Consider the following 12,191-nt stretch of genomic DNA (forward strand, 5'->3'; position numbering starts at 1 on the left):
TGGGTCTTTTCTAGGCAGTGCCCCAGTTAAAGGCTTATCTGGGCTCTTTACCTTGTTGTAAATGTAACAGTTTGTAAACATGGTGTTGAAATCCTGCATACATTCACTGGCACTCCAGTAGTAGTTGTGTTCCAGGCGCTTCTTGATCGTCCCCATGTCCATGGGGTTTTTTATGATCTTGTGATAATCCTGTTGGAGAAGCAGGAAGGATGGTATTTATAGCTCCTGATACATGGAGTGTTGCTCACACCTCCCTCTACAGCCCCAGGTTTCTCCTCATCCCTCCTCCCCAGAAATGAATCCCCAAGGTTCTGTGCAAGCTGTAAATATTACCTCTGCTTTCCTTTGTTTCCTAATATGTAGCTTTTTAAGCTATCATTATTATGAACTTGACTACGAAGCATCAGTCTCCCCTAGTACATGCTCAAGCCCACACACAAATGGCTACCTGGTTGTTATCTGCCTTTAGTAAGAACAGCTGGACTGAGGAGGCACTAGGAGCAACATGTGAGGAAAACACATGTCCTGAGCAGCTCTGCCTGGAAGCTGTTTGTGCTGTGACCCCCCTTAGGAGGTGGATGGTGTCACTTCAGACTGTGCTAAGTTTCAGTCTTTTAAGGGCATTTTAGCACTTAAAAGGCTTCCACGTGTTAACCCAGTTTCTCTCTGGGCTGGTCTCAAGCACACACAGATGCTGTGATTGGCCTGAGGTGATCCAGGCTGTGCTCTGTCATCTTCTCATGCTAGAGAGAGGCAGCACATGTACAGCCACCGGCCGCTGAGCCCAGCCCTCAAGCATGATCTGAGGCACTGGCATTTCCAGGCAAGGCATGCCAGGGCAGGAGAGGTGATCCTGCTGGCTGCTGGGCTGGTGCACACTCAGGTCACACATGGAAAACTGTTCTTCCAACTGACTCCCTTCTGTTTCCTGGTAACCTTCCCTAAAACCACCTCAAAATGCCTCACTGAGAAACTAACTCCAAAAAGAGAAGCACAAATGAGCACAGACTTAGAGAAGTGCTCTACAAGTGTGAAGTGTTTTACTCTTTTGGTTAGCACTTTAAACAGCACCCAGCAACAGCATCACACAGGTCAAAAGACTCCTGGTCCAGTCCATATATTTGGATTATAACTTGTAACTGGAGCTCAACTGACCTCACATCCCAGAACATGCTCCTCGAATCCCACAAAACCCTTTGACTCAAAGCAGGCAGAGTGAGTGTGCAGTGGGCTGCTGGGCTGAGCTGACAGGAGGGTGCACAGGGGCACTGGTGCCTGTGTTTAAGTGAAGCAGTTTTCTCCTTCAGAGACCTGCACTTCTCCAGCTCTGAAAGAGCTTCTAATTCAGTGAATCTCAGTGCATTTGAAGGATGCCCAAATCCAACCTAACTAGAAGACTGCTCTCCCCAGCAGACAGCTGTCCAAGAGCAGGATGCCAAGCAGGAGATGATAGATACGTACCGGCAAATTCAGTTTAATTGCATCAACAGGTTGGTAGAAAGGCCAAGCAAACTGATGCTTCCACAAGGTCTTCACCACCACGTTTTGCATATATTGCAGTTGGTTGGTCTTCCTGCCGGGCTTGTTGGGATTAGTGACCTCCGGAGGCGGGGGGTTGACAGGGCCCTGTGGAGCCGGGACCGCTGCCGTGACCGCAGACATCTTCCTGCGCTGGCTCTCACGCGATGTCACAGCCGCAGCAACTGGGAAACCTTCCTTCTTCCTTTATGCTCCCTGAATGGGACTGACATCCCATTTCCAGGGTCCAACCATACGGCCTAGATCAAACGAGAGAAGAGGACAATGTGTAAGTACAGATACTCACTTGAAACAGGCACATTAAGACAGTTCTGCTGTTGACATTGTGTGAACTCAGGCTCTTTACTCCATCTGCTTTGCTCCCTGTAACACACCATACTGACGATGGGCACAGTTCAAGACCCAAGACACAGTGGAACAGCAATTTCATACAATCATAGAATCGTTAGGGTTGGAAAGGACCTTAAGATCATCTAGTTCCAACCCCCTGCCGTGGGCAGGGACACCCTATGCTAAAATTTCCAAATTCAAAGCCTGCAGAGAACTAGTTAAGTTCCACAGGATAAGTTATTTGGCTCAGAGAGCATCTTTGTGCAAAGAAAACACGTGAGGTAGCAGAAGAATACGGTTAAGGAATCCAGTTAGGCTGTAATGCAGACACCCATGAACATGCTGATCCAAGCTAGCAAACCCACAGCTTGCAACTCCATGTAAACCTCACTGCATTGTCTCTGCCTGAGTTGTGAGCCCTGACATACAACATGAGGAAGGCAAGAGGCATGACCATCTGATATCCCGGCTGCCCGTCACATCCAACATGGCACTTCAGTGGACTCACACACAAACCCAGGCAGCTTACACAGACTGCCTGTAACTACAGGTAGAATCCAAACACACAGTTCTAGGCTAAGCACTTCATCTACAGGAATAGCACTGGTATCAGTAATTATTTGAACTATAACGGAGCCCAGCTGCGAACCAGGACATCACTGAACAGGTACTGAACAAGCCTGGAATGAAGGCTGCCAAAGGCAGCCCTGGCACACACATCACTTGCACATGTGCAGTTTTGATAACACAGTTTCAAGTACAGCTTTTTGCTGTCCCACATGACGAGCGTACACTGCTTCCACACTGTGCATTTCTGCCCCTTCTTACTCATCCCAGTCTGGGAGGATAATTAAAAGCAAAACCCAAACTCCCAAATAAATCCTGCTTCTCTGGAGCGTCAGTCTGCCCGTTTGTGCTAAGCTGCACCCTCAGTGTGGAATCCAGCAGGGCTGCGGGGTCTGGCACATCCCTCAGCCAAAGGAGGCCTCGAGAACCCAGCGAGGCTGGAAGGATCTGGGGTTTTCCTTCCCTGAGCTGCTCACAGGGGTCAGTGAGGGCAGACACGGCACGGGGCAAGGACACGGACAACTCCCTGTGCTGGCGGGAGGACCTGGCTGCAGCAGCGGAGACAATCCTGCCGGCAGCTCCGGAGCACCGGGAGCCGTGCGCTGTGCCAGGGAGCTGCTGCTCACCAACGGGCTGCACTTCCTCTGAAGAGCAGCTCCCTGCCCGGGGCTGCTCCTGCAGGGCAGGCTGGGGTCGTGATGGCTGCAGAATCCGAAGGTAGCAAGCATCAAGTTAGCACATGAGCCCAACTACTCCGTTCCCATTGGTATGGTATTGCTGTACAGTCACTTGGACACCGACCAAAGTCTGGCACAACTCCAGCCCAGAAACAGCAACATAAATCTTCCCATCCGGGAAAATTATCGAGTTTAAGAGATGTTCCTTGACCTCAGCTTTATCTCCACATTATTATTTACATTACAGTAGCGCATGGGGGCTGTGCAGAGACCACAGCCCCTTGGTACTTGGCACTGCAGACACGAAGCAAGACCCTGTTCCTACCTCGCAGAGCTGGTGCTCACAACTCACACTTCATACCACGCTGGTGAGCCCTGAGCCCCACAGAGCAGCACTTGGTGGCAGCAGGATGGAGCCAGCAGCCAGGCAGGACACAGGGAGCCAGCACCTTCCCACTGCTGCATCACGTGCTGCTCCCTGGACAGACTCCTCGCAGGAGTTCCTCCTGCTCTGCCTTCCTTCCCCTCCACAGCCCCAGACAGGGACTGAACCTCAGGCAGCTCTCACTACCTACCAGCTCCATGCCAGCTTTTCAGACTCAAGGGATCTCTGTTTTGAGACCACAACTTGAGGACAGACGAGTTGCTCTGTCAGCCAGTACTACCCCATATGCACACAATGTGTCACCACCTCAAGCCTTGGGGATGAAGCGCTTGCACTTGCCTTCACTGCAGCAAGTGGGGATTTGGCTTGTGAGTGCCCATGTGGCACACTGCAGCTCTGCCCTTGTTGCCTACCAAATTGTTGATTTCAAACAGATTTGCTCTTCATACATGTTATTTTGAGCACAGCCCCAGTAACATCCTGAGACTGGGAGATGTGTCCTTAACTTACCTCCGCATGAGGGAGGGGAAAAGATCACAGAAGATTAAGTCAGTTCCTTGGCTTTTGCCTTGGTTAATTTAATGCTCATCAGATTATGCAGATGGGCTTCCCACCCTCCATCTCTCCTTGGCTCTTATAGGAAGGAGCCTGTGGGTTCCTAAACAGCAGAATCAGCCAGCAGTAACTGGTAATTTCAAGGGCCTTCAGTTCTAACACACACTCAGCACTCCCTATGAATTGTGCTGCTTTAAGACATCTCACATCATGCCTTCAAACTCAGGGGTACCCAAAAGTCACTTCATCTTGACTATAACAGCCGTTACATTGCAGTTCTGTTAATAAGGCTGCAGGAAGAGGGAAGTGTGAGCGGTGAAAGAGCTTTACGCTTTGCTGGGGTCCTGACTGGAGGAGTCTCAGCTTTGAGACCTCACTCTGCAGCAAGGACTGGACTGGGGTTTCAGAAGTGAAGTGAACAGCACTGCAGAAAGGCTCCAGAAGTACCACAGAAGTGTGACCTGTGGTGAGCACATGCTCAGCTGTAGCAGTGGAAGTAAGCATCTGCGAGCAGGTTTCAGAGCGCATTGAGCAGCTGGTGACTCGGACATCAACACCCAGGGGACGCAAAACACATGGAGGGAACGGGCATGGGCTTCCCAGGGAAACACCAGGATGTGCCTCTCACAAGAGTCACAACTTTATGGCAATGGGGGAGGCAAAGAACTGTTGGGTTGTTTGAGCCTTCATTTCTTGGCAGAGATTTGGCACAGAAAGGAAGGTGTTTGGGATAAGCACATGCCTGGGCAGAGGCTGCTCGTGCCATTTCTTCCTAGAGGGGAAAGGTGGAGATGCACTGAAGTTACCTCACGTGACCCACATGGCTGAGCCCACAGCACCTCACAATTAGGGGAAGCCAGAGAGCAGCCAGAGATGGCAGAGAAGGTGAACCTGCCTCAGAGCATGCGCTCTCTTATCTAGTGCACTGCAACACGCTCAGTGCTTGTTTATTTGGCAATATCTAGCACTTGCAGGGGTTATTGCAATTCCTAAACACCCATGTGCAGAAGCCCTGCAGCCTTGGGCATCAGGCAAAAAGGAAGCACTGGGAAGGTTCTGGCACATGGCCACACACCATACACAGAAAGTCCCAAATTGTCAAGAGCAGGATAGGGAGCAGGGGACCAAGGGGAGGCAGGAACATGGCGGAAGGCACATGGGAAGTATGGTACAAACCACGACACAGACACAGCTCAGTCCTCTGTGATTCAGTAACCACTTCAAACCCCATCCTGCAGAGTGCTGAGCAACCTTCCACTCTTGACGAGCTGCACAGTCTGTGGCTTAGCATCTCAGCACAGATGAATCCGCAGACTATCACCTGCAAGATACCACCAACTGATGAATGCAGATAAACCCCTTTCTAAGGAAGGTTTAGGAAAAGCCAGAAAAACCTCAAGCTCTTCACACTTTCTGGTCCCTCTGCCTGGGTCAACCCTTTCTCTGGCTGTCTGTATGGAAGAGAGAAAATGAGATCAAGTCCCGGACATCTGTGGCTGGAGAGTGTGTTCAGAACGATCCCACTGCTGCAGTGACAATGGCTATGATGCTGATCTAGTTGATGCTGCCCAGCTCTGAAGGGACATCCCTCACTGCAGGATTGCTGCAGAACGTGGTCCTAGCTTCAGAAGTTCCATTGTACAAGCACAAGATGTGCAAGAGCATGGAGATCCTGAGCTCTTCCATCACATTCCTAAACCACCACAGAAAGAAATCACAGCCTGGTCAAGGAGATGGATCTATCTCCATGTTTACATGGGAGTTGGCCAAGCAGGGCGGGGGGGGGAAATTTGGTGATCCCAAATTCAAACCTTGCTGATGGGCAGAGGAAGAGACCACAGACTCAGTCACAACTTCTTCAGACTGGCCAATTCTGCAGACTCAGCCCTGGCAGAAGTGCTGTCTGCTGGACGCTGCCTTTGTTATTCCACCTCCAATGTTTCTGGCATTATTATCACTTTAAACTTCCCAGACGGACGGGATCTGCTGTTCCACTTCTGCTCACCCTTGCTTGTGCATTCAAATCTGTACTTCAAGGCCAATCAGAACTACAGATCCATTTGCTCATTTGGGCTTGAACCACAGTCACGCTTTATTAGCATCCTCCATGCCAGGCCAGGAAAGAGGGCCAAGCTGGCAAGATGGAATGGTCACAAAAAGAAAAGCTAAAAACCACAACTGGGGTCAGTACCGGAACCCAGCTCCCTCCAGGCTCTGTTCCCCAATTCCTCTGTTTGTCTGCTACTTCCCAGCCCACCTTCCCCAAAGCACGACTTGCACAGCAAATGACGCTGCTGCTGCTGCATCCTGGGGCTCCAGGAACGGCGGCTGCCGGTTTCAGGTCAGCAAACCTTGTGTCAGTTCAATTATTTACAGCAAACCAGAACCAATCCCAAACCAACCCCCATTCCCTGGCTCGGACCCAGGTTTCAGAGGATACGTGCACACGAGCAGCAGCCAGGTACACCCACTGAGCAGAGCATGGCAACACCCGCACAGGCTCCAGTGCTCCCAATGGGATCATTGTATGTCTACACCCTCACAGGGCTCTTTTTCTGCTTTCTAAAGGATGTGATCTGCACAGTCAAACATTTGTGTTCTGGAAGAGAGTCTGCCCTTCCCCTTTTTAATCAGCATATAGTGCTCTGTGCACTTTTACAGTGCAAGAAAACACTCAAACTCACTCAGTTTGGTCCTGCATGTATATAGTGAACAAATGACACAGTCTTTCCCCAATGGGCTTTGCCATTATTCTTTTTCTGCACTCTGATTTCCAAAAGAGATTACTGGACAGAAAGCACTGTGAAGAAAAACCAAAAGCAGAAGCACATGAGCTCGAGCACTTCCCTGCTGGCAGAGCATGGTCAAGCTTCTGCTCTACCTGCAAAGAATTACCCAAGAGGGCAGCAACAGAACAGCAGAACTGACAAGGTGGCCGAACACCATAACCTGGGTTTCTGAACAACCTCACTTGCTCTTTACCAGGAACAATGCTATTTGCCATCTGAAGAAACTAAACCTGCTTTATCCCTCTGCCCAGACCGCAGCACTTCCTGAAAGACAAACCATAGCACCCCAAGGTCTTTCATGACACCTGGTAGGGAGTGAGCTTAGGTACAGCCCAATTCCACTTTCAAATGTATCTAAAAGGCTGTAACAGGAAGATTACCCCCTCTTAATGAAAACAGGTACAAAAGCATAAAACACAGCCCTGCAAACAGCATCCAATCCCTATGTATTACCTACTTAAAGGATTGTCTTCTGCTCTGTGACCTAACAACCTGCACTGCAAACCCCCTCACATCACCTGCCTTGCACCAGCTTGTATCAGCATTATTAATGCCATTTACAAGTGCTACAGATGTTACCTCAGGGGCAGCAACCCAAATACACAGACAGAGAAGACAGACTTCAAAAACAGACACAGATCCATACGTTAACTTAAAAGCAGCATTCCATGCTACAGAGCGGAGCCACCAGTGATTCATTACAGAAACTGCTGTCCTCCATCAGTACCCCCCTTGAACACTTGTGCTGCAACACTTTCTCCTATTTAATTTTTATGTATTTAAATGATTAAAGTTACTATTCTGAAAAAGAACAGCTTGGTTTTAGGACAGAAAGCATTACAAGCATAGGAGGAACAGATGAGCTGACACTGGTTTACATCATGCCCCAGGTTCACAGCTACAGCACCACAACTTGCCCATGCAAAGGCTCCCAGAATTTAAACCCTCCCGATGTTGGCTTCAGCAACAAGTGGGTTAAAGAGTGTGCTCCAAAGAGTTGTTCACCTCCAGCAAGCACCAATGCTTGACAAAACCACACCAATGTCACAGTAAGACACTGTGCAATGAAAGTCTCGGGATGCACACACACATCCCGAGTGTCCCAACAGCTCACTGAGCAGCACAGCGCACAGGGGCTCCTTCCCAATTCCCACAGCTCTACTGGAGGATAATGTGGCAACTTCAGACAAAACAACAAAACCAACACCCAGAACAAAACCCTCAAACACGCCATGGGAAACCCACTGCAGATTAATGAATTCTGCAAATTAGCAAACAAGGAGCAACCAGGATTAAAGCAAAACAATCACCAACACCAAGATGCAAAAGGCTCCTTGCTCATTTATATAGCAAGGTGCCGCTCTGCGCTGAAAGCACTCGACAGCTCAAAGCTGACAGAGTAATATATTTTGTAAAAGTAATTAAGCCTTTGAAAGGCGAGAGCTCACCACAGCACTGCCTGCTGCCCAGGGATGGAGCTGTTTGTGCTGTCAACAAGAGCGATCAGGCTCCTAAACTACTCCAGGGAGAAGGAGTGAGGATCTCAGAGTGCAGCAGGGGTCCGGTGGATGCCCACAGCCCACTGCACAATGCCGCAGGTGAAGCAGTAAATACTGAACAGAACTAGTCCCAGTTAGAGATGTGCCCCCTCCCCTGCAGCAGGACAGGCTGCTCTACCTGTGCGACTGCCTCAGCCCAGGCAGGGACACCCTCCGGGCTGCCAGGCTGGGTCCCAGCCTGCAGACATGGCTTGTGGGCACCAAGAACCGCTGTCAGAGAACCCACCAGGTTAGGAGATGACTGAAGGATAAAGTTCTCAACACACGGTTTCTTAACTCAGGAAAGAGCCATTTAGCAAGATTATTAAGAGCTGTGATTTAAGTCACTGCACCCAGAGCAGTTACAGCAGTGCAGAGAAACAACCAGCTACACAGAAGAGTGACAGAAGGAGCCTCTTTGGAAGCAGCAAGGAGCCGGTTACTGACCTGCAACATCAGACTCTGCACTATGCTTTTCTCCAGAGCATTTTTAAAGTGACAAGAACTAAGAGTTTTTGACAGCCCCTCAGTGCTTAAAATGACAGAAGCAACAGAGCCTAGTTTGTATTTGAAGACAATGGAACTAAAGCTCCAAAGTCAGTTTTGAGAATACAACTCAGACACTTCACACCGCACATGCATTCCTTCTTCATTTAAACCCTGCATGCACAGGTCACTGAAACACCTTCACTGCAGCAGGTACTGTCCAAGTGCGGAGCACTACATGAGCCGAGAAAGACAATACTGCAAACAAGCTAATGCTGAATGTTGAATAAGACTCTTATCCTCTGCCCAACCTTTCATTAAGTATTGACTTGAAACACCCAATCCAGGCATGAGTATTTTTAACCAGTGGGGGACTAAGGAATGCACAATTTTAGCATTATTCTTTCCAAAAAGGAAGAATTCGAGGTCAGAAGTTCCTGTTTCAGGAGGAGTCTCCCAGGGTATCCTTAAAAGCTCCCCAAACTCCTGTGCTAACAGCAGCAGCCCAGACCCGCAGTGACAGCGCCCGGGTACAGCACACATCAGGGTGCGCTTAAAGGCAGTGCTGGGGGCTTCTGTTTGTGTTGACTGATGTGTATCTGTTCTGCACTCCTCACCCCTCCACAGTCACCACCTCCTCGCCACTATCAGAGTTATCACTGTGTCAGTTCAAGAGCATCAGCTTTAAACCTAAACTTCCAGTTTAATTTAGAGACAACTCCTGAGCACACTCACATACACTGAGCACGTTGGAAACACTGACCAGCATATTTAGATAAACACTTTCCTGTTCCCCCAGCAAGGGACAGCAGGTGTGCTCTGCTCAGATTTACCAGCATCGGGAACTTAGAGATGTAAACATACATATTTAAGTTCGAAGTGACTTAGTGAAGCCATTGTATTTGTTTATCGAAAGAAGTTTATTTTAGTAACTTTTGACTCCCGAAGGCATCAGCACAGAGGTACATCCACACCGCAGCGCTGTCACCGAGCCCGAACCGCACAGAACGCCCACTCCACGTTGTCAAAAGCCGGTTCTGTAGGAAGCACATCCCGCAGCAGCGCCCCGCGCACTGACCCCGCGCAGCTCCGCGACCCGCACACTACAGCTTTGTTTGAAAGCGAAACCAAGCGGGCTGCAGGTAACACCGTGCCCAGCGCCGGGGAGCGCGGAGCCCGAGCGCGCACTGAGGAAAGTACGGCGAGTTTGGAAGTTTTACATTTTATTATCGGTACCATTATTTATAGCGCGACACTTCTATATATAAATCCGTGACCTGCGTTTCCTTTGACACCTCTAACGCGCACCCAGCTGAGGCAGCGAGCCCCTGGTTCCGAGCATTTCCCGAAGTTGGGTGCGCTCCAGGAGCGCAGCCCCGCACCGCTCCGCACGCACAACACCGCGCACGCCCGGCCGCGCTCACCGGCCACCGACGGGAAATGGCCGGAGCCGCCGCCGAGCCCCGCTCCGCGCCCCGCAGGGAGCCGCCGCCGGAGCCCCCGGCGCCGGGACCGCGCACCGCGGAGCTGCTGCCGCCGGGTCCCGCCCGCTTTTCTTCCCCCCCTTCTTTCCGCTTCCCCCCTCTTTTCCCTTTCTTGTTTCCTTGTTTTTAAGGGCGCCCGCAGCTCTCCCTTCCTTCGCCCCTATTTTCCCCTTCAAAAGATGGCGGGCAGAGAGAGCGGGCGAGGGAAGGCGAGCGACAGAGGGGGAAGACGAAAAACACAGAGAATAGGAAAGAAGGAAGGAGCCGCCGCTCGCGGGGCGCGGGGCTGCGGGGGGAGCCCGGCCCGGCGGCTGCGGGCGCTCGGCGAGCAGGGGAGGGGGGGCAGGAGATGGGGAAGAAGCGGCAGAAGAAGAAGAAGAAAAGGGTGGGCAGGAGCGGCGGGGCCGGGAGGAAATCAATGGCCAGGCTGCAGCCAGCCCCGCCGCGCTTTGTTGCATTGTCGCGGCGCACAAAGGCTGCGGGGCGGCGGGGAGCGGCGCGGGGCTCCCGCAACAGGAACGAGCAGAAGAAGAGAGAAGGGGGGAGGGAGAAATTAAAGAAAATCAGCATTGGCCTTTCCCAAGTGGGTTTTGCTTTCGTCCCGCTGCTTCCCCGGCCCCCTCCCTCCAGAAACCATGGCCCAGTGCTAGCGGCGCACACCCAAGCATCTAACGAATAAAGGGAAAGATTAAATAGATTACTTTGCCCCGGCAGCTCCAGCAACGTTTGCCTTATAGTCCCTCCAGTTGCTCTTCTTTTTATCCTCGCCAGGCAGTATAATAGATGCGCTACAGCGCCCCAGAGCCCATGCGCCGGCCGCAAGGCCGTGTGGGCGCGGTAGTCCCGGCCCGGCCGGGGCAGCGGCGCCCGCGGGCCCCGGCACTACAACCCCCAGCAGCCGCAGGGCCCCGCTCCCCCCCGCGCCGCCGGCAGGGACACAACCGGGAGGGGGGATGCCCCGGGCAGAGGGGGAGCCGCCGGGCCCGGGGGACCGCGCCGTGAGACCCCGCGCACGGCACCGGGGAGCCCCGGCTCCCCCCCGGGCTCGGGGCACGACGAGAGCCCGTCAAAGCGCAGCCGGGAACGTGCGGGACCCCGAGCCCCGGCGTGGTGCGGGGCACCGCGGGGCAGAGCGCAGCCCGCTCTGCTCGCTTCTATCGTGAAGTTCAGTCCCGGTTTGCGCCGGGCGGTGCGCGCTCACGGTTATTACACAACAACTACTACGAGCCGCAATAAAAACAGAGCGTCACCAGTGCGAGTAGTAAGTGCAAAAATAAAGCCCATGAAGAGCCGGGTGTAGCCTGCGCTGGTCAGTGCGCTTCACAATCCTGTCAACGGCTTACAACAATTGATCCTATGTATACAATAACAGACCAGGAATTGTACACACACGGAAGCATCAACAAACACGAGCACTCCCACAGCACTTCAGGCACACTCCAACCCAGCCGGTGTCCTGCAGCGAATCCACAATGCAAACAGAAGTTTATAAAGCAGCTCAAAGCTGATGCAATCCAAAACACAGTTTAATTACTGCAGCACGAAAGGTAGAAACAAAAATTAGAAACATAAATGAGTCCAGGGGAAGCTTTTGAGCACCAACATCAAGTAAGGAGCAGTTTTAGGATGTGGCTGTGGACACACAAGCTGCAGAGGCTGCCACACTGTGATGCCAGTAGGTCAGTTCAGTGTAGCCATAAGGTGAAGGCAGTTTTATTGGAAGATCTTATTTCCAGCTGTTTAAAACGTGACCAACAGGACTGAAGTTCTCAGGAGGTGTGATACAGACACCGGGATCTGCACAGGCAGGACATGCTCAGGAAGACCTCACTGCACCAGGT

At 51.7% G+C, this 12,191-nt stretch overlaps 1 protein-coding gene across 7 annotated transcripts in view; it reads right to left on the reverse strand.

The window, feature by feature from the left end:
- BRD3 (bromodomain containing 3) overlaps positions 1-12,191 on the reverse strand; it is a 33,486-nt gene that overhangs the window by 17,295 nt on the left and 4,000 nt on the right. For 5 of the 7 annotated variants that reach the window (XR_009968986.1, XR_009968984.1, XR_009968987.1 and 2 more), the window contains exons 1-3: positions 11,052-11,231; positions 1,462-1,778; positions 52-189 (exon numbers count right to left, since the gene is read on the reverse strand). Coding sequence is in view for 3 of the 7 variants with exons in the window: in XM_062641203.1 (XP_062497187.1) it covers positions 52-189; positions 1,462-1,662 (339 nt within the window). In the remaining 4 variants the exon portion in view is untranslated. Of the gene's footprint in view, positions 1-51; positions 190-1,461; positions 1,779-11,051; positions 11,236-12,191 lie in introns of those variants that run through there. The other 2 variants (XM_062641205.1, XM_062641204.1) reach the window with 2 other exon arrangements.

Source organism: Pezoporus occidentalis, unplaced genomic scaffold, assembly GCF_034315485.1.
Source record: "Pezoporus occidentalis ecotype Australia unplaced genomic scaffold, CSIRO_AGI_Poc_V1 ctg68, whole genome shotgun sequence".
Taxonomy (NCBI): Eukaryota; Metazoa; Chordata; class Aves; order Psittaciformes; family Psittacidae; genus Pezoporus; species Pezoporus occidentalis.